This window comes from Mytilus trossulus, chromosome 9 (genome assembly GCF_036588685.1).
Source record: "Mytilus trossulus isolate FHL-02 chromosome 9, PNRI_Mtr1.1.1.hap1, whole genome shotgun sequence".
Lineage (NCBI taxonomy): Eukaryota > Metazoa > Mollusca > Bivalvia > Mytilida > Mytilidae > Mytilus > Mytilus trossulus.
The window spans coordinates 48,739,917-48,763,572 of record NC_086381.1 but is presented as its reverse complement, the minus strand read 5'-3'; the positions used below and the strand labels follow the sequence as shown (position 1 = coordinate 48,763,572).

The 23,656-nt window shown below is 30.3% G+C and overlaps 1 protein-coding gene across 11 annotated transcripts in view; it reads right to left on the bottom strand.

Annotated features, from left to right (window-relative positions):
- LOC134683047 (liprin-beta-1-like) overlaps window positions 1-23,656 on the bottom strand; it is a 74,027-nt gene that overhangs the window by 5,768 nt on the left and 44,603 nt on the right. For 8 of the 11 annotated variants that reach the window (XM_063542077.1, XM_063542075.1, XM_063542085.1 and 5 more), the window contains 15 exons: window positions 21,894-21,955; window positions 21,552-21,636; window positions 20,803-20,891; window positions 20,289-20,334; window positions 19,282-19,388; window positions 18,572-18,791; window positions 14,403-14,517; window positions 13,346-13,468; window positions 12,042-12,186; window positions 8,102-8,213; window positions 5,778-5,866; window positions 4,731-4,856; window positions 3,761-3,892; window positions 3,082-3,270; window positions 2,451-2,570 (listed from right to left, as the gene is read on the bottom strand). In XM_063542077.1, coding sequence (XP_063398147.1) covers window positions 2,451-2,570; window positions 3,082-3,270; window positions 3,761-3,892; window positions 4,731-4,856; window positions 5,778-5,866; window positions 8,102-8,213; window positions 12,042-12,186; window positions 13,346-13,468; window positions 14,403-14,517; window positions 18,572-18,791; window positions 19,282-19,388; window positions 20,289-20,334; window positions 20,803-20,891; window positions 21,552-21,636; window positions 21,894-21,955 — 1,760 coding nt within the window. The remainder of the gene's footprint in view (window positions 1-2,450; window positions 2,571-3,081; window positions 3,271-3,760; window positions 3,893-4,730; window positions 4,857-5,777; window positions 5,867-8,101; window positions 8,214-12,041; window positions 12,187-13,345; window positions 13,469-14,402; window positions 14,518-18,571; window positions 18,792-19,281; window positions 19,389-20,288; window positions 20,335-20,802; window positions 20,892-21,551; window positions 21,637-21,893; window positions 21,956-23,656) is intronic. The other 3 variants (XM_063542076.1, XM_063542086.1, XM_063542078.1) reach the window with 2 other exon arrangements.

The window sequence follows — 23,656 nt, the reverse complement described above, 5'->3', positions numbered from 1 at the left end:
AATTACAGTGCGACATGTTTACAACCGACGGGGATAGATAGACGGACAGACGGACACGGACATTTGTATACCATAATAAGTCTGTCAAAATTTTGATAGGTGTAAAAAAATATAAGATAATGAAAAGACAAACATGTCCTCAAAACTCTTCAAAGAATCTAAAAACTGCAGCACTTGACTACATTGAAATGAGATGTGTCAATTCTAATATTGTCTTATATCCTTAACCTATTATAAGTGGTTCCACATAGCTGTCCAGTTCACAAACTTTTACAATTGTAGACTACTTGTAAGCTAGAAAGAGCAGGATTGTGTATTGGGTCAGAGACTTTGTCAATGGAAATATGGTCAATTGTGATGAAGACAAAGTTATATACAATATAAGCACATGTGGGAAAATAATCAATGGTCTGATTTACAATGTGAAGTTTGTCAAGGGCAGACAATCCCAAGAAAAATTAAGATGATAAAATCTCATGCATTCGTAAATAGTAACCGCACCCAAGTATAAATCAATACCAATAAATGCTATATAAACACCATTAAAACAAAAAAAATAAAGAAAAATTTAATTTTGCAAATTTATGAAATTTTAAAACTTTTCTTTAGGGTCATGGAGATTTAAATTTCATATTTTGTAATTAGATCTATATCAAAATATAGCATCAACCTCATTACCATTATAATGAACATTATTTAGTTTCAAAAATACTATACAAAAGAAATATAAATCACATTAAAAATACAATATCAAATAACAATTTATTTTAGCTATACAGAAAATTTTATATGCTAACACTAACACACTTTATGAAACCCAAAACATTATGGGCACTGCAGAGAACCAATCTACATGTAATTTACATTAATATATATACATGAATATATATTTAAACATCTATCCAAAAAATGAAAGAGGTTTTTTTTTAAATTAATTTGGAAACTCCTTTTCCTTTAACAAGAAAATGTAATCTATTAATAATCATGAAATTTTTAACAATAATTTTAAATATTTCCTTCCTGAATCTCTTCTTTTCTTTCATCACAAAAAGTTGAATTCTATATTAAATATTTTGAAAAACTACTTCAACTAATAACAATAAAAACACATACACCTCTATATGTCTGTAGTTACAAATATTGATCAAATACTCTAAAAAAAAACTTTCTTGGACACTGTATTGAAGGAAATCTGGCTGATAATTTATTACTTGGTAAAGGTATACTAAAAGATTATATAACCCTAAAAGAATGTGGTATATAAGGTAAAAAGTCTGATTATGAAGAAATAAAATAGTAATTCATTGTTAAGGCAGCTTACCTTTTTGTGCTTTTCTAAGGGCAAAAGTAAATGAAAATATTGAATTTCATCAACATTCCTGTGGTCAAAAAGTTAAGAAAGGTTCTTAATCGCATAAAATATCTTAAAGTCTCTAGACAAAAGTATAAACTAAAGCTGATTTCATAAATGTTCTACTTTCAAAGGTTATTATTATATAATGGCTCAGAAATATTCTGAATTTCTTTCTAATACTTTTTATGAACAATCAAACCACATCTTCTTTTTTATTTATATTAAGTTCAAGGAAAGGGGACATAATTCATGGAACTTGCTTCGGAAGATCAACAACTTCATTTTGAAACACTGTGACTAAAGGAGTAAGTTTCGGTAAGGGCCATATTTGGCCCCCATTATAAAGTTCAATGTTACAAGACAGAAAATGTTTCAAGACGACTTAAAGACGTGTAAGAAAGTTAAAATTAGAACTATTTTGTCAAAGTGTAATTCTAACACGTTGATTTTTATATCCCAAAAAAGTCAAAATATGAGATTTTGGTAAAATTTGTCAAAATTTGCTGAATTTCAACCATATCTAGGACCAGGAAACATATAGTGCAGGCATCGACAAACTAAATATTTAAATAAGACATGTGATATATCTTCACAAACATTATTTTAAAAGATCTTTATTGTTGACGTATGTGCTCTTTGTTTCCTGTCCAATAATCTATGGAAATTTAGCTATTTTTATTGATTTTTCATGGAAAATCAATATGAGTACAACTTGTGACGTCATAATGAAACGCAAAAACTTAAAATTTTCAACAAAATGACTTATTTTCTATCTAATCATTGTATTAGCTATAATTTCTTTTGGTATTGGCCAATACATTCTTTATTGAAATTTACGCTAAAACAGGGGGCCATTTTATGACCTTACCAAACATACTCCTTTGCATACAAGTTTTAAATTTGGAAACTTTTATTTTTTCTGCTTTCTGATGTTTAAGCACAAAAGCAGTCTCCACCATAAGCAATATGTTTCAACTTTCAACTTCACCATAATTCATAATACATTAAAGGTTACATTATTAAGTGCATCAATAATTGATACTGGAGTAGTTCTAAAATAAAGACTTGTTTGAATGAGTTCCTCTATAATAATTACCTCAGGATCCATCCTGCCATTAACCATTCTACCGTTACCAAAATCTATGGGACAGAGAAAATCATCTGCTTCAGCATCTGACTTACTCCTCTTGTGACCAAATATACCATGTTTCTTTACCTGAAAAGTAATTTTCATACATGCAATCAATACAATGTCTTTGTATAAGCATTAATTTCATTTGCTTGATTTATTTACAAACAATCTTTAAAAGGTGTCTTTATCTCTGAAAAATCTAATAATTTATCAAGTAATCTCTTTCAATGTGAATTGATATATCACATCATCAAACAGTACATTTGTCTTGAGCAAAGATGTATAATATTTTCATCTACAAAAATCAAGTATTTATGATAACACAATTTTTAATGATTCTGTGGATTTTGGATTTTGAGAGCTGACAGCACTATGTTTCTTCTTCAATCCTCAACTCCTTTAGGCAAAAAGAATAAAAATATTGAAAACAAAAATGAAAGAGAACAGTGACTTACTTCACAATTATCAAATTAAAATAAAGTGGTTTTTTTTTGCTTGTCACTTTCAGAAGTTTCTCCCCTTTTTCAGTCTATTATTATCCCACTGAAATATAAGTACCCAAGGAAAAATAATGAATAAACATTATATAACTTACCTTGACTTTGGCATTAGGTAAGAGTGGAATATATGCTGGGTTAGATTCGTGCTCTCTCTTCTTATGCTGTGTATCGTTGCCTATTAATGCTATAAAATGTGTGTTGAGATGTCTCCGTAATAATGTCTTATTTGATGGTATTGATAACAACTGGGCAAATAACTCAGCACAAAATCTAGGTTCCAAAACCTGGGAAATAAATCATATTAAAATTACATAACTGCTGTTTAAATACAGAAATTATTGAGGTTTTAGACTATTTTATAGGGTTTACATTTTTTTTTTAATTTTTTTTTTTATAAAGTGATTTATAAATGTGTGAAAGAGAATTGAAAATCAATTTTGATATATTTGACATGCTTTAAGTTTGTTTATCTTATCATAAAAATTGTAAGAATGCAGCAAGTCACCTTATGCTAAAAGTTTTGCTTTTACAGATTCTTCAATGTGCAAAAAATTGTTTTGTCTATAGCTGAAAATTGTATTCTACAACCAAGCTATCCTCACATTTTCAACAATGTGAAAGTGAATCTATATATGTAAGAGAGGAATCTTTTTTTCAGTGAAATACTCATTGCAATAGCTGTGATTTTTATTTATAGTACAAAGGCAATCTTATTCATTGAAGTACTTTTAAGTTACTGTTTAGATACAATATATAAAACTTTTTGATATTTACCATTAAAGCACCATGAACACCACTGCCCCTCATATTTGGAGCATATTCTGACAAATCAATGGTCCGTAACCATTCCATTACTCTATGATTTGTCCATAAGGCAACATCTCCTGGGATATTGTGCAAATGACCCTAAAAATAGAAGAAAACAAATTAATAGGTTATCAATGGCTTTTAATACTTCATCAAGTTTTACGATCTCCCTTTTTCATCTTGAATACTTTGAAAGACAAGTTTAAAGTTACTACTTTCAAGTGAGGTACAATTTTCTTCGTGACAGAAAAGATTTTTTTTTCAATCAGAGAACACTTAACAATGAAATTTTTCAAACTAATCTTGTTTGAATAGGTTTATTCCACTTCTTCAGTTCATTAGCAACATTATGGGTGCCACATGTGGAGAAGGATCTGCTTACACTTCCACAGCACTTGAGACCACCCAAATTTTTGGCCAGTTTGTGTTGCATAGTCTTTAGTTTTCAATTTTGTATTTTGTGTTTTATTGTGTGTCTCTTTTTTTTTTCAGCCATCGCATTATCAATTTATTTTCAACTTATGAGTTTCAATGATGCTCTGGTATCTTTTGTCATTTTTTTATTCATTCTCTCTACTTTGTAATCATTTCAGTATATAACAATCAACTAACAAGTCTTCACTATCTGAGCCTGAGATAAAGGGCAAGTATATTCAAACATTTTTTGGGACCTTCTACAAATAGTTGACAAGATAATAAAGCATTATAATTATGTATATATGTTTCAGGAAGAAAGAAGCCTTTTTACAAGACAACTAAATCAATCTTGATATTTAAACCTTTGAGCAGTTGAAATTATTGAATACTTATATACTTATGTCAAAGTTTGTCTTCATTTTATAATGTGTTCTTTCTATATGACATCACAAGGCATGCTTGTCTTTTTTAAGTTTTGACCACAAAGAACTGAGATCAATTCCATAGGCAGCTAACTAACCTCATCTGGTGAAGGTCTTCGGCGTAGGCACTGTGGATTATAACTGTGAGCACGTAAAATCTGAATTCCTCTTCTGATACTGATGTGGTGTAATTCATTGGTCACTTTTAATGCTACTAAATCATCCTGTAATGTATATTATACTATTGTTGTCATAACTTAGTTTAAAACAAGTGAAACTGCGAGCTACTGCTCACTGATGATACCCCCGCCGCAAGTGGATAATATTAATAGTGTAAAAATATGCAAGTGTTCGGTAAACAGGAAGTTGTCAAGTGATGAATCTGAAAACACATCACACGGTAGAGCTGACTTATATAAATCCTGAAACCAAATTTCAGAAATCCTTGTATTGTAGTTCCTGAGAAAAATGTGACGAAAATTTTCAACTTGGCTATCATGTGTAAAATCATACAAGTGTTCGGTAAACAGGAAGTTGTCAAGTGATGAATCTGAAAACGCATGACACAGTATAGCTGACTTATATAAATCCTGAAACCAATTTTCAGAAATCCTTGTATTGTAGTTCCTGAGAAAAATATGACGAACATTTTCAACTTGGCTATCATGTGTAAAATCATACAAGTGTTCGGTAAACAGGAAGTTGTCAAGTGATGAATCTGAAAGCGGTATGGCTGACATGTATAAATGTTGATACCAAATTACAGAAAGGGTGGATGTGTAGTTCCTGAGAAAAATGTGACGAAAGTTTCATGGGACGGACTGACAGACAGAGGTAAAACAGTATACCCCCCCCCCTTTTTTAAAGCGGGGGTATAATAAACATAGGTCATATATTTATCAGACGTATGCTTTTTCCTAAACAACTGTGATTCTGAGTAAACAGAATCTGAAACTTGTAGTTCCTATTTATATGTATTATATATGTACAGGTCAACTTAATATTTGTAGTTGTAGACACAATGTATGGACGATATGACCTAGTTAGTAAGCGTGTAAGTTAGGGTGGCTTAAAAAAGTTAGGTCATGAAAACCGTAAGCCATCAGAATCATAGAAATCTTTTTATTAATCTGTACAGTACTTACAATGGTAAGAAAGTGAAGCATTCTGCCGTCTATTCTTGCATCATAAAAATAATCTTTATACTGTGGAAGACCTATATCATCTAACCATCCTGTAAACAATATACAAATTAAATATGTGAATGTAAGCATAGAAACAAGACATGTGTCCACAGTCCACCATTCATTCCTCTCCCCTTTCATATTTTTATGTGCAGTAACAATGTTATTTTTGTCAAAATGTTAACTTCTCATCATAATGTACATGTGTACTTAGTTTTATGTTGATGTTACCAACAATTCATGAGAAAGTATCTTAAACCAAAACTTAAACTTGATATTGAATGGATAAAAGTCTGGCTTACAGATGAAAGGATACACTGACTAAATAAAATAATGCATCTACTATTGTAGATATGGCTAAAAAATCCTCATAACAGTCAGTGTTCTCCCCAGGCCGTTTTAGCGCCGCGATGTTCAGCGCTATTTGAATTCACCGCGGTGGTATTTGGGCAGACCGCGGCGCTATCCAATCAAAAATCAGCGCTATTGTTTTTGAATTTCAAACATCCTGTATTATTTTGTACACATTCCGATCACATGATCGACTGGTTTATTTATCCGAGAGATCGTTTATTCACCCAACGATGTCAAATATCGAAGGGACCAGTTCAATAAATGATCAAAATGGCGCCATTTGCAAGACTTTTACTGCCAAATTAACCTTTCCTTCCTCGAGTTTTTCGCTTTTAAGAGATACCGAAACTTATGAAAGGAATGGACAGAGACATTTAATGCATGTCTCGGGTGCTGAAAAGTTCATTTCTAAAAAAATGTAAGGGAAGTGTTACCCCCTTCTCTGACAACGTGGTCTCGACCATTGCTTGAACCATCTTATGACTATATCATTACTTTCTCGCGTTTACTACCGAACTGTCGAACCTAAATTGTTTGAAGGAGGCAACCCTGTTATCAAGGGATTTATTATAAGCCCGTATATTACGATTACTTGTCCATCCGTGGCTCTATTTCAAATGGATAAGGGAATAAGACAAAACGAAAATTTTGTGTAGATGTATTTGAAATATCGATATTTGTCAACCAATCATCAATATATATTATTTAAATACTGCTTTAAATTTAATGTAAACAGAGGATGGGCTTTAAATTTAATGTAAACAGAGGATGGCTTGGATTAGGAATAGTATTTAATGCTAAAAAAGCCACAAATGTAAACAGGAAGTTATGTCAGCCAGTAAGGGAGATAATTTGGGAGGGAAAGACCTAAAAGAAGTATTGTCAAATCTTGACAAACCTATCTTGTGGCACGTATTCAAATGTTTATAAAATTATCAAGCACAACCTCTAAAGGTGGTAATTGCTTCAATTGGCATACATAATGTATTTGATTGGTAATTTACCTTTAAAATAAAAAATATCTTTAAAATATTTTTATAGGATTTCTTTCATACATGTTATATTCATAATTCATAATTGGAATATTTTAGCCTTTTTTTAAGCAAATCTTTGATAACATTTGAATATTAATGAAAGGGCAAATTCATTTCTTCCTTTAAAATACTATACTCATTTTTATTGCAAAGTTGCACTTTGCTAGAAATGTTTATAAAAGTAAATGTAAAAAATACCAATCTTGTCATTGAAAACTTTCTCACAGAAGCTGACATTGACTTTATTGTTGGTCCTACATGTTCTGAAACATCACCTGTTAGTAATAAGAAATCTTCACATAGGCAGTCTGGTATAGACCCACCATGATAAAGACTTCTCCTTGGGTTTTACAGACAGATAATAATATGAGGATTATATGAATTTACAATGGAGAAAAAGACTTTTCCTCTACATGTATCATGTCTATATCCAGACAATAACATTAGCAAACAAAGGGTAACTTCCATGAGCATGATGAGGACATCATTATAAGAGAAAACATCAATAGCATAATATAGGAAAAACACATAAAAATCAATTATAAACTAACCGCGCGACGCGACAAAGTTACTGAGAATTGTGGAAAATCACGCGCTTACCACAGCGCTATCAAAAAATCCTGGGGAGAACACTGACAGTATTGAGGAGTTTACAGGTTCTATTGTTTCCTTTTTATTCCTTAATGATCGAACAAAAATTGTGTTGTTTTCATGGAATATATTTAGTAGTCTCAAGGCAATAATATCAGTAATACATATCAAAGAAACACATAATCCTATGTTGAACTTTGTTCAGAACTTTTTCTCAAATTACTTATTCCTAAATATTACAAAATTCCTCTATCGATCATTTATTTTGAAAATAAAGTTATATGATTTCTTTTTTGTCAAACTTACGCGTGACCCAATTGTGATCCAGGAAGTTGAATTTTTCTGCTGAGTTGGCTGATATTGACTGAAGCGCTAGCTGTAATTTTTTCCGATGCAAGTAATTCTTTATTCCTAATTCCTGAAATAAAAAATAAACATACATAAGTGACTCTACATCTTTTGAAAAGTACTCTTTTATTTTATTGGTTTTTTTTTAACATATTTTCTGCTAAAATGTACAACCTGCTGAAATTAAGGAGTTAAAAGTTTATCACAAGTCAAGCAGTTATATCCACTTCAATTGAACTCTGTTGGATAATTATTCATTAGTAATCATATAAGCATGATAAAAAAGAAGATGTAATATGATTGCCAATAAGACAACTGTCCACAAGAGACCAAAATGACACAGACATTAACAACTATGGGTCACGGTATGGCCTTCAACAATGAGAAAAGCCCATACCGCATAGTCAGCTATAAAAGGCCGCGATAAGACAATGTAAAACAATTCAAACGAGAAAACAAACAGCCTTATTTATATAAAAAAAAATGAACGAATACCAATTCTCTAATTATTCATATATAAAATGTAATAGCAAAAGGCAAAAAACATGTTATAAATTAAAATCCAATTACCGTTAATAAAATTAAGATATTGAGAAATATCCTTATTATATATCCAAGTGGATTCCAAGACAATCAGTGTTCTCCCCAGGCCCTTAAAGGACCACTGACCCGCGATGTATAATTTTCTACCGCGGTGGTATCGTTCTTGCCGCATGTATAATTTTTCTCCGTGGTGCTAAAGTTTTAAAATCGGTTAAGTTTCAAATGACTTCAACTTTCAGTGAGGGTTAAAATTTTACATGAAAATTGACCAGTTCTAACCAGTTTAATCCAGTATTGAGAGGTAGATTGTTTACACCACGTGATCGATTTACCTGTTGAGGTTAACATTGATGATTGGATTTAATCGATGTACATGATTCTCTTGTGTTTTAATTAATTAAGAGATCATAATTTTTTATAACAGACTTGTAATAGGGGACAAGCAGACATTTGTAAATGAACTCTTTTACGCCAGTCTTTAGACAAAATAATTTGACTGTTATAGAAATTAATTGTGGAGTTATTTCCCCTGATTTTGCTTATTTCAAATAAATGCTCCTCACATATAATTTCTCATTGAAAATTAAAATAAAGTACAAATTGAATGCAAAATTATATTAGAATGTTACATTAAGGATAAAAAAATCTTAGAACATACCAACAAAAATGTTTTGCAAATTATTTTAGAGAATGATACACAGACATTTTGTCATTTTATATTAAATAGATAAACACTCTAAAATAGTCACAGTTAAAAAAGCTTTTTGTGCCTAAACTAAACAGGAATGTGAGTTTAGAATTTCTAATACAAGTGAAATATAGTATTTATAAACTTAAATTTTAAAAATAATAACTAAGATGCATAAGAAAATAAATAAAACTGTTGTTTAAAAGAATGGAAAGTAGTTTTCAATTTACTGAAGGTTCTGTAACAAAAATTAATCTTGTTCAAAGTTCATTGTTATGGTCAAATCTAACATGGGGAATGTGTAGTGTAACTACAAGTATTGGGACAAAATGGCTTGATCCAAATATAAGAAGTGACTTTAGTTTAAAGACTAATTCATGTAATTGTGCTTTCTTTTCTTTTTCAAAGATATTAAAGTATACAAACTGTTTTATTGATTTACTTTTTCTACCAATAATGTTCTGACCCAAAGTCCATACAACACAGAACCACAGTAAACAAAACAAAGGCAACCAGATGCTCCGCAGGGCGTAGCTTTATACGACCGCAGAGGTTGAACCCTGAACGGTTGGGGCAAGTATGGACACAACATTCAAGCTGGATTCCGCTCTAAATTTGGATTGTGATTAAATAGTTGACACAGCATAGGTTTCTGACACAGAATGAATGTATTCAAATGAACTTAAAATTTTTTGTTTTCTCTTAGAGCAATTCACTATGCTGTTGAATATTAATCCTCTCAAAAAAATGTTTGAAGAAATTTTCTTTTTATTTATGAAATTTCAAATGAGAAAAATTTAACCCAATTTTTTAATCACATCCCCCTTTCCCTTATTCCAAAACTAATTTCAATTAAAATATTCTAATGGAGTTTGCAACAATTACTACTCATTAAAATACATCATAAAATATTAAGATGTAAAAAACTGCTTGTTATCACTGAATGGTAAAGATTATTTAAATTTATCAGTTGGTAGTAAAAAGTGAATATACATTGTATATTGTATATAACAAAGATTTAAGTTGATTCTGGACAAAGAAAGATAACTCCAATTAAAAAAAATTCTTGCAGATATTTCTTGCTTACTATACTGGACAAAGAAAGATAACTCTTAATTAAAAAAAATTTTGCTATTTCACAATATTGTGAAATTAGATATTTCTTGCCATTGCACAATACTGTGCAATTGAAAAGACTTGCTATTGCACAATACTTAATATAATAATTTTAGATCCTGATTTGGACCAACTTGAAAACTGGGCTCATAATCAAAAATCTAAGTACATGTTTAGATTCAGCATATCAAAGAGGCCCAAGAATTTAATTTTTGTTAAAATCAAACTTAGTTTAATTTTGGACCCTTTGCACTTTAATTTAGACCAATTTTAAAACTGGACCAAAAATTAAGAATCTACATACACAGTTAGATTTGGCATATCAAAGAACCCCAATTATTCAATTTTTGATGAAATCAAACAATGTTTAATTTTGGACCTCGATGTGGGCCAACTTGAAAACTGGGCCAATAATCAAAAATCTAAGTACATTTTTAGATTCAGCATATCAAAGAACCTCAAGGTTTCAATTTTTGTCAAAATCAAACTAAGTTTAATTTTGGACCCTTTGGACCTTAATGTAGACCAATTTGAAAACGGGACCAAAAATTAAGAATCTACATACACAGTTAGATTCGCCATATTAAAGAACCCCAATTATTCAATTTTGATGAAATCAAACAAAGTTTAATTTTGGACCCTTTGGGCCCCTTTTTCCTAAACTGTTGGGACCAAAACTCCCAAAATCAATACCAACCTTCCTTTTATGGTCATAAACCTTGTGTTTAAATTTCATAGATTTCTATTTACTTATACTAACGCTATGGTACAAAAACCAAGAAAAATGCTTATTTGGGTCCCTTTTTGGCCCCTAATTCCTAAACTGTTGGGACTGAAACTCCCAAAATCAATACCAACCTTCCTTTTGTTGTCATAAACATTGTGTTTAAATTTCATTGATTTCTATTTACTTTAACTAAAGTTATTGTGCGAAAACCAAGAATAATGCTTATTTGGGCCCTTTTTTGGCCCCTAATTCCTAAACTGTTGAAACCAAAACTCCCAAAATCAATCCCAACCTTTCTTTTGTGGTCATAAACCTTGTGTCAAAATTTCATAGATTTCTATTAACTTAAACTAAAGTTATAGTGCGAAAACAAAGAAAATGCTAATTTGGGCCCTTTTTGGCCCCTAATTCCTAAAATGTTGGGACCAAAACTCCCAAAATCAATACCAGCCTTCCTTTTATGGTCATAAACCTTGTGTTAAAATTTTATAGATTTCTATTCACTTTTACTAAAGTTAGAGTGCGAAAACTAAAAGTATTCGGACGACGACGACGCCAACGTGATAGCAATATACGACGAAAATTTTTTCAAAATTTGCGGTCGTATAAAAAGGTAATGACAAAAACCAACAAGAAAAAAATAAGCGACGCAACGCGACACAAAATATTGTAAAATTCATTTCGTCACGAGTTACCCTGGTGATATCCAAAAATCCTGGGGAGAACACTGACATTATAGGTGTCAACATGGTGAATTTTGAGATACACTACACACATAAAATATAAATAGATTTTTAACAAAGTTATATCTATATTAAACTTACTTTTTCTAAATCATGTGAGGTAAATTTTAACATCTGGTCGCCATTTTTGATATATTTCCGACATTCTACAAGATACATATTTAATCCGATCTCATTCATCCATGCTGTCACACGATCACTGTCCCATCGAGCAAAAGGTGTATTACTGAAATACAATAAACCATATTAATCAATTAAAAATGTCTATGAAAATTTATGAAATTTTTAAATTCTAATTCTATTATCTGGCTAACAGCTGTTTAAAAGGCATTAAGATACATTATTTTATGATATTTTTTTTCTCCAACAGACACCTTTTTTCTTAATTGACATAAATTAATTCCTACATATTGATTAAAGACATCTCCCAAATGTTATACTTTCGCCTATACATGTAAGACAACATAACACTCTTATTCAGGAAACTACTTAGCTAATCATGACACACAAGTTAATCTAGTCAAACCTTAGTGATAAACAAGTCTTTGTCGGATGTAATTATGTTTTTTTTAAATTTCAAATGAGAAGAATTTATACAAGTACTTTTGTTGTCCACTTGATCTTCAATCCTTCAACTATCCTTCAAGTATTTGTTGATTACCTCACTTACTAATTAAAAACAAGTATCTATGATGATGTTTTTTTTTTCTTTAAATTTCCCCTACATTTGTTCATTATTGAATATTTTTATAAGTATAAAAATTGTTCTTGAAGTAGAGAAATGACATAATTCATACATTATGTAACATTAAAGGAGTGTGCAATAATATAGGGTTATTGCATGAATATTGGGGAATATTGTCCCGAGTAGAATCTTATATTGCACGAGCTTGAGAGTGCAATATATGTTCTACGTGGGACAATATTCCCCAATATTCATGCAATAACCCTTTTTTTGTAAAGCAATATAATATTTGAAAGTAAAAATTGATTTAAACTAAGATTTTGTCATTGATGACGTCATGAATTTTGAAGATTTATTGCACGCTAACTTTTGGTTACTTTCTGTGGGAAATACTATATTGCTATACAATAATATATCATATTGTACAAGTGCCAATATTCTTCATGATATGCCTTCTCATCAGTTTTAACTTAAAGCAATGCTTGGATATAAAAGTTATCTCCCTTTAATTACTGCTACACCAGGCTTTTACCATGCCAGAATAAAATAGGAATTTTACATGCCTGTATAGAATAGGAATTTTCATAAACAATTGTGAATTTGTCTGCTTGCCTTTCAATGCATGGATGTTAACATAGCATACATATTACTTAAATTGATAAATTAAATCACACCATAGTTGATTTGAATTCTTACTTACTCCTGAACTTTAGTATCCTTGGACCAGCCAAGTCTACCAGAGGCTGTTGCCCGCACACCTCCTCTTTTAAACTGCTCTGTTTTTTCTCTTTCATGAAAATCTTGAGATCCACTTCTTTTTAATCTAGACAAAAAATAAAACAATGTATACATGTATTCATTAATTGCTCTACCAAGAGTATCAGTTTCAAAAATCCAAAGTTCACATAAGTAAATAGCTCCAACTTTTTATTAATTATTGTTCTGTGTTACAAAATACATCCTCTGTATAAATTCTCAATTCTTCAAGTGAAAACTTTCAACACTCACTTCAATGAGATCATATTTCAGATAAATCTTGCAAATTGAGGAATAATTTTCTAACATAGAGTAATTAAATTGAATCTCTGTAGAACATGCATGTAAAAAATAACAATAAAACAAAGCTGTACATACTGTGGATTAATTTATTTTCATGGGAACCAATGTTTGTGAATAGTGAACAACTTGCATTTTCTTGATATTTAATTTTGTGGATTTGGCAATTTCTGCATACATTTCTTTTAGAAAATTAGTATTTCGATGAATACTTAAATTAGTGATTCCCTTGATCCAAAGAAATTTATGAAAATTGGAATCCAACGAATATAAATGAATAGACCACTTTCGAGTTCATCCGTCACCGGCAAAAACTCGTTAATTATGCACGCCTTTATGAAGTCATTTACCAGATATAGGGGGTCGCCTGGATCCCTGCACATTTACGTTCATCAAGCGTCTTAGTGATCGTCTTTGTGCAGGATAAACTAAAAATAATGGTTGCTCTGTAGGTACTTACTGACAATTCCCTAATGACAGCAGTGTTGATTGTCAATTTTGAGAATTCAATTTGCCAAATAATTCGTACAATATAGAATTATAGTTTTCCAACCACTCGCTCAACATTGGAAGGGAAGTGACAACTCCCCTAAACTCACAAATGACGGTGATAAAGGCGCGTATAATTGACGAGTTTTTTTCTGGTGACGGATGAACTCGAAAGTGGTCAATTCACAGTATCTTTTATAATAAATACATACTTTCCTAAAAATCTGCGTAATCCTGATTTTTTCTTGGCATCCATCGGCATCCCTCCGGCAATCCCACTTAAATGTTGGAGTCCGTCCTCATCATCAGTAACTACTTCTGTTTGAGCTGAAAAGTTTGGTATTTAAATCATTAAATAAAAAAACATTTTTAAACTTTTCAGAGGCCAAGTTTGTTTTGACCAATACTTCTTTCTATTATCATGATTATAGTTTGTCTTTTGAACCCTTTCATTTGAGAAGAACGGACATTGCAAGGGCTGTATAGCCAGTTAAGGTCGTAAAAAACTTCCGTCATCATCAGAACAGAAGAAATCATGCAAAGTCCACAGACTAGCAATTTTGCATAGCATTCTTTTCCTTACTTTAACAGTTTTAGTGCAAAGAGACCAGTCTAAATAGAATTACCACTGCACTGCAAGTTTTTTTTACGATTTTTATTTTCATAGATTCCTTATTCATAGGAAGGTATCAAAGCAAAACATTGAAATAGCCTTCAAAGACAGCATAATCATCTGAAATAAACTACACCGAATTCAGTAACATTGTTAACTGTTCTAGTGGTATTTAATTTTTTTTTTTGAAATATTTACAAAAAACAAATCTGTTATCAATATGCTTTTACAAAAACTGAACCATTTGTTTCTGAATACAAGAAGTTACAACTATGATCTATCATCACTATAATTTTAAAAAGTTACATAAACAAAAATTATCTTAGATTCTTGCCAAAGTAATAAAAGAAATTGGCAAATAACAAATGAGAAAGCAAAAAGATTCTTTAACATCAAATTGCAATGAAATGTACATTTTTCTTCTTTAAATAATTATTGTTAATTGAACAAATGCATGCACATGTAGAGTATACTTGAAACATGCTAAACAGATATGCTTTCAACGTAGTATATACATCAATTATATTAATTTATTTCTAGCTTTTTATGATATTGTTAAAAATGTAACATAGTATTACCAGGCAACATTGAATTTTAATACATGTACAATCAATTTTATATACTAATCTCACTTCTTTCTTTTTTTTTCTTTTTCTTTTATGGGGGAGGGGTAAATGGGGGATTTGTTTTCTAATATAACCCTTTTCTGTCCAAACAGCAATTCAAGACAAAGCTTTTTCATGAGCATAAGCAAAACTTTATAAAGAAATCTGAGATGACAAGGTTGAAAGACTGCAAACTCATATTTGATGGAGGAGGGGGAAAAATGAACTTCAAAAGTAGCAGGGTCATGCTTTTATATCTTCATTTTCCATTTTAATAGCTGAGCTGTTTAAATTCTTTAATTTACATTTTTTCAATTAAATTTTTTTTTTTTTTTATATATTGGTATTTTTCAAATTTCTGATCTCAGCTTGAATTCTCCAATACAATTTATTTACAAATAATAAGCCAATCATTTAGGAACGAATCAATTCATTATCGTATAAATATAAATGTAATTAGAAAATGGATTATGAAAAATAAGCAAAAATACATTACCTAAACTCAAATCATCCATAATTGTTATTAAAACAATACAATTAGTAACAAGAATCTTGTGTAGTAGTACTTCCCATTATTAAATGATTACCCACTCTTACATAAACCCACTTAACGCCAACAGGATGCTAATAAACATATTGTTCTTATCATTTCCTCTCAAAACAACCTTATGTTAAATGGATGAGCGATTCTTATCTGTTGTTATGGAAACATAAACAAATGGTTTACTGCATCAAAAGAAATATGAAATTCTAGATAACAGATGCATAAATGAATTTGTTTATTGTTCTTGCATGCATTTTTGTTTTTTTCATTCATAATTAACTTTGAAATATTATCTGTAGAGAAGTGATATAGTTGGGAAGATTTCAAATTTGAAGATTGGGTTGATAAAACCCTATTAAAATGAGGATACCATTTAAAAAATATTTACCAATAAATCTAAATCATGGTTTTATCGCATTTTTGTTTGATTGTAGCTATTTTTACATCAATTAAATTTCTTATCGTATAGATATCATGGATATCCTATTACACAAGAAACTATTTAAGACATAATTGAAATGTGTAGAATTTCTAAATATTCTTCACACATGCACACATGAACGTATGATCTGTCCAATCGTTTACATTTTTATTAGATATATTGTGATGAATCAGTGGAAAGAGAAAAAAAATCATATTTCTCTAAGGCTAGTTAAGATTTATCACCCACCCCCCCTTTTTACCCCTTAAAAAAATCATCCAAAAATTAAAATGTTGATATAAAATCTCAAGACACTATTTTAACTATTCACAAGGGCAAATACATATTAACTAAGAAAACAGTTTGAAGAAAAAATAAAAGAATAATGTGTCCATGAGACACCAATGCTTGTAAATATGCAAAAGTCAATGCAACAATTTATACCTATTGGCATTATGGTTTCTTTGAAATTTAAAGACATTTGTTTTTGTATGTTGTCTTAAGAGATTGCTAGGGTGCTAGAGAGTTCTCACTGAATAACAAACAATAATTGGGTAACTCAAGAGCAGTGTAAGTTACACCACTGAAATATCCACCTTCATCTTTATTTGCTGGTAAAATCAATATGCATTTAATTTAAGTTTCATCATATGTTTGGTTGAGGTAACCTTAAGTTTAAAAAAAACAAAAGCCAATTTTGGGACGTGCAGATCATCGAAGGTAAACCTTAGTGACCATGCCAATCCACAGGAAATAATTATTTTTTTTCTCAAATATTTCCATTTTGAGTGTATTCTTAATTAAATCTTGATAAACATGGCTAAGTAGCACTCTCTATATCACATTTACCAAAACAAATTGATTGTTGTTTACGTCCTATTGTCATATTTCTCATACAGATTCAGAACTTGAATAAATTAATGTACAAATCATGAAAAAAAATCTGAAACATAACCTGATTGTCATAGATTTTTGGAATGCCACAAGAAAGAGATTGTTGGGCAAATTATGACAAAAAACAGGTCACATTTAGACCATAAACACAATTTTTGCAAGGTCTTTTTCTTTACAGAAATGAATGTATTTACCCAGGATTTTATTTTACAGACACAATTGTTATGTTGCACAAGAGCTTTCTAAAGCCTCTCAAATATAAATAAATTGATTATTTTTGCATACAAAAATAACAATATATGTTGTTAAGAGTTAGTGATCTTTGGCAAGCAATTGAAGTACAGTGTTTTATTATTGATTGTAACCATGCTGACAAACTGGAGTATAATGAGCTTACAACTGAGGAGGAGTATAATTCAGAACGGGGATATACATGGAAATCTGGACGCATGCCTTTTTATTTTTATAATTTTGAGCAGTGTGTTTCTGGAAAAAATTTAAGTACTGGATAAAATATACCTATTTTATTTAAATGAGAACTTTGTAATGTCTATTACCATGATTACTGGGGAAAATATTCTGGAATTTTCAAACTCAAAAGTACTTTCTGTTTCTGAGGCGATTCATTGATAAAAATTGGGTAAACTCAAAACACAATAAAAAAAAATTTGAGAAATGTTTTTTTTATCTTTGATAGTTTGTCTCTGAAAAAGGCTACTAATCTAAATAAAAGAAACTTTTAAATTCAGTTCAAAAATTAAATTAATTTCTACTTTTAATGATATGTATGGTTAATCAAGCTGCTTGTTCTTTTAGATAAACATATTAATAAATAATCTAAGTTTACTTCAAACTTGTTTTGATATATAACTCAAAGCTTTACATTAAATCTAAAACTAAATAGGTTCATGAAAAGATGTTAATCCTTTGATCTTTCATTAATACCTTCAGTTATAAGCAAAATTATTTATTAAAAGCATGATTTTACCTATTTAAGATATGTCTTTCAGATAAATACAATGCATAGATGAAATACATGGAATTTTGCAATTTTCCAAGAGGTTATCAAGAACTTTAACCATGGTTTCAAGCTCTATTCATCTTCAGAAAAAAACCAATTTAAGATTAAATTCAAGATTAATGAAAAGGGATAAAGTTCAAGATTATGAAAATGGACTGATACCACTAAACCACACTGCTCAAAACTATGTTTTCCTAGTTAAACAGGGAACCAGGTTGAACTGTTACAGTATTATTTGTTAGTCTGAGTATTGGACAGAAACGTGGCATGCGGAGGTATTTACACTTATCTACTGCAGACTCTATAATGGTAATCCCATCACCTAAATTAGGGGCCGAGGTACTCCTTTTGCCGCTTTTCACCCTCATCAAAGCCCTGCCTAATGCAGGAAAGCCCCGAGACCTTCGGACTTCGGTATGATCTTCCTTAACTAACGTACCATATGATTCTGGACCAGCAGAACTGTAGCTTTCTGGATGATTATTGTTAGTAATTATATGTTTCTGGAATATAAATAAATAATAGTTAGTATAAAATTTAATTTTGAAGTCATTTATGAACTGAAATTTAATTGTGGTATGCGGGATAAGATTATTGATACAATCTTATGTGATTTTTTTTATTTGGAAATATAAAGTAAATCTAATTATATGATTAAAATTATCTTCTTTTCCAATATAATATAATTAGTATTGGTATTTATTAAATGCTTGAATGACTTTATACTGTCTATTAGAAAAACTACATAGCTATCACAGAATAACTATGTGCTTAATAGTGATACAAGATTAAATTAAAACTGTTCAGTTGACTTATAAAAGTCTTATTTAGTAAAAAATTAAATGTTAGGAATATTTTGAAAACCATCTACAAGACATACCTCTTTTCAGAAAGAGTATTTTCAACTATGAAAAAGAATTTATAATTTTCTAAAAAAATATTATTTTGAAATTTATTTAGTGATAGGATTCATTCTGAGTTTTATCCACTTACTTTTTTATTAGTTGGTGTGACATCTTCGGCACTATTTGATCGTTGTAAGCCACCAGAGGATCTTTTTGGAGTACTGACCAATAAATTGTTTCCGTCATATGACTGAACTATAAATAGATTTTAAGAATGAAATCTAAATACATAGTTGAATGAATATTCTGATAAAACTGCATTTCAGATTAAGTGTTTTTGGAAATTAAAGAAAATTGCCAGGAAATAGTTTCCAAATCGAACAAAAATAAATAAATTTGTGTGAACTTTTTTAACACCTTAAGCCACTTTTTACCAGATACTGTTAATTAAAACTAGATGTGTCAAAGCAACAAGAAAGGCCCCATCTCAAAAAGTTGTAAAATCTGCAATTTCAAAAACGGTAGTCTCCGTATCAAAAATCAGCTCAAAATCTGGAGGCATGTAGAAAAAAACTCTGTATAACTGATTTTCAATAATCTATCGTTATTTTAATTTTATTGAAACTTCAACTTGATCTGTAACTCATCATGAGTAACTCACATACCAAAAAACAGCCAAATATCTGAAAGCATTTAGAAAAAAAGTTATATAACTGTGATTTTCAACAAATTATACAGTCCAAAGTCAGTAATTTCTGAAAATATAAGCGGAGCAGAACGAAACTTACACTTGATCTGCAACTTATTATGAGTAACGCACATACCAAAAATCAGCCTAATATCCGAAGGCGTTTAGAAAAAAACTGTATAATGGTTTGTTGCAGAAAGACGGAATAACAGAATTTTGAAATTTTGGATTTACGGAATTTCAGAATTTTGGAATTACGAAATTTTGATCAAGGGTATAACTATATATCACCGACAACTCCTTTGCTTGGCCATAAATATAGTGAAAGGTTTTTTATTAATTTGAATATGAGACTGAGCTAGTCTTAATAATAATATGAACTAGCATTTTGATAAGTAGGTTTTCCTGAAATTGCAATAATCAATCTGATTTTTTTTTCTATTTGTCAAAATCAATGCAATACTTACCAGGGGTACTTGTAGCACTAGGGGAAGAGTAATTCTTGTCATCAAACTGAAAAAATACAAAATTAGTTATTCAAAAAAGTTCCTTGTAGTCATCTAATTCCATTTCTCAATAATTATCTTTTAGTCTCATGTCAGAATGACATATGATTTCAAAAATGATATATTTTATTTCCAACAGTAGGTTCCAAAATGACCTTTATTATCTGACTTGAAAGAACGGACACAGATGATGCCCTCACTTGCATAAAATAAGAGAACAGCAACAAGTTTTGTGACTTACCTACATACAGACAGTCAAGAGTAATACTTAATGCTCCATTTGCCTAGCAGAGGGGGCATAATATGTAATGTCTGATTAAATTTGTACAAACTACTGCAAATATTGTTTTTTTAAATAATTTGGTTCTGTATATTCACAAGTTCTCTCTTATTTCTTTTCATTTTTCATTCAATGTAAAAAAAAAAAAAAACCTCTAGGAAACATTTGTACAACACTTTTGAAGCTGTAACATACCATATCTCTCATAGGATCTGATAATGAAGGTGTCGTAGAACTCGTTGAGCTTGTGTCATCCTCAGCATTAATCATCATTTCTTCTAATGCTAGAATAAGATAAAAATAAACACAATGTAATTAGCATGGTGTTAAATACCAATAATTTTGTCTGTTCTGCAATTTACCAGATTGTGTCCTTTTCAAGATTGTGATATTGGCCATGGCAAAACTGGATGACTTCAATGCACCCTGCCAGTGTCTCCATCCTTTTTGTTTTTCACTTTGAAATGTCACTTTTAAATCTTGAACTGATTTAGAAGATTTAAACATTGTATTACTAGATAAGTGATCTTTCTAAATAATAGGATTCATTAGAATTTGCAACAATGTAGAAAAAAAGATTCAATATTTTCTAATTTGTAAATCTACCATTCTCTTGGAATGTAAGAATACACATTTACATTATTTGATCATGCAAAATTTCTTGCTCTAACACTAGAAACAGGTATAAAACATGTGTCTATATTTTATCTTAATATTTAAAAATCTCTTGTTTTTAGTGTCCTAATTGGGACAAAGTCTAGGGCACAGCTCTCATCTGCTCTTATATTCCCCAATGCATTTTTGTTTTTGAAGGTAAAAACTAGTTATCATAATTAGGTCCAGTCTGCAGGAAGAGTAATACTAGGTTACAAACCCCATACAGCTTTGATTATGAGTAGCAATATTAGGGCCAAGTAAGATAACATTATCAATGTAATAAATACCTTTTCTACCCTGAGCATGAATGACCATTTCTTCAATCTTTTTATACTTTCTTACTAATTTCCTCATTTCATCAATTCGTTTGTCCTAAAAATAGAAGTAATAAAATTACATGGACAACCTTATGTAAACCTCACTAGCTTATCAGGTGTCTGCTTTCACATAAAACAGAAGATATTGCACTTCTTAATTTTATTCATAAATCAATTTCTTCAAAAGATTATATCATTCCATTTGAATTATTTCCTATTATAATAATCTATCATGAATTATCTCCCCTTGTACATCTATCATAACACCTACTGCCAAGATTGTAATAAAACAATTTAAAATTAATGACATACTTTTTCTTGATTTGATAACATCAAGGCATCTACTGCCTTCTTTAACTTTTCCACTTCATATTCTAAAAAGAAATAATAACAAATTACACCACACCTATAGTTTAAGTACAAGTTACATAATATTACAAAATGAGATGAACTTATGATAAAACAAAATATATATAGGCCACAAAGCTGCAGACATGCCTAACCAAACAAAATTTATCTTTTGTGCAGAAAAACGCAAAAGAATTACTGAAATGTAAAAATTTAACATGCAAACAGTCAACAACCTAACAAACTTTAATATCAAAACTCAAAATTGGTTTATACTGCTCATATATTGACAATGGTTTTCTAAATCCCATTTATGAAATGGAATGGTAACTTTTTTATTTTCCATCACCATTTTTTCATTTCACAAGCACATAAAAATAAGGTGTCAAGACCATGGCTTTCATATCCACAGCACAACATGAACACACTTTACAATAAAAGCACCATCAGTGCAAAACCTACATTTTGCTAATAGAACATTTAAAATAATGAAATCACACATTTTCAACATAATTAGTAGAACTCAAGTTTCTATGACAAAGACAACAAAACCTCTAACACATTTACAAGTTTTATAATCATCCATGCAACTCTACACAAAAATTAACTACATAAAATGTAATTGTGAAAGGTAGTCATGGTAGTATGAAAACTAAATTGTATGATACCTGAAGTAATCAATTGATTATATATGTAAGATGTAGGATTCATCCCCGTAATAAGCCCATTTATACCTTAAATATGGACCTCATAATATAACTTTAACATGAAATGAAAATGTTCAACCGTATTGGAAATACAGACACTGGACCTTTGAACCTTATGTAAAAGACAAGCCTGGCACACTCAAAGTTCATTCAGCAATAATAAGTAGGTTACAACTGCCAAATTATTGCTGGACGTTTTGCCTATTCATTATCTTTATATGATTAGGTGCAAATAATGCCTATCTTTGATCAATTAAGAAATCGAAATAGTGTTACAATGTAACCAAAGAGGCCATGGTGTTAAGTTATAAAATTTCTATCTATTACATCAATATTTTGTCATATTCAGGTTTCAATCTTTTCAATAGTATAGGTCAGAGTCCTCTTGTAATTGATAAATAAACATACAAACTTTTGTATTGTTATGGGTTCTATTGCAAAATATGCATTTTAATTCACACCATTTATGCATAATATGAACATCATAGTGACTTAACTGGGGCTCGTGTGGATATTAATACACATATATAACAAATCTCAAAGAGGCATGCTACAATCCATAACTAAAGTATACCTGACTCATATGGTCACAAAAACCATAGACAAAATTTATTTACAGATGCAATTAATACACCAAAAGTAAAATGTACATTTATTAAAACCATTTCATATCGTAAGCCCCGTCATATTTATAAATGTGGAATCAGAAATGTTGCTGGTTTCTAAACAATAACTATCAGAACAGAGAGTATAGTAGTTTTGTCAAAACAATAAAAGTGAAAGGTCAACTCATTATCTGTATTTCAATAAGACTGCATTTACGTCAACCTAGCTGGGACATTAAAATGGCTGAAAGACAAAAATGAATGAGTATTCTAATTAAAATTAACATGAAAATGTTCTCTGACTTAATGTGATGAATTGTGGTGAGCATGCATGAGCTATGGGATTTTGTGACTGTTTTGTGATAGAATCTGGCCTATTGGGCACTTACCAATACCGCAAGGGAATTTTCTACGT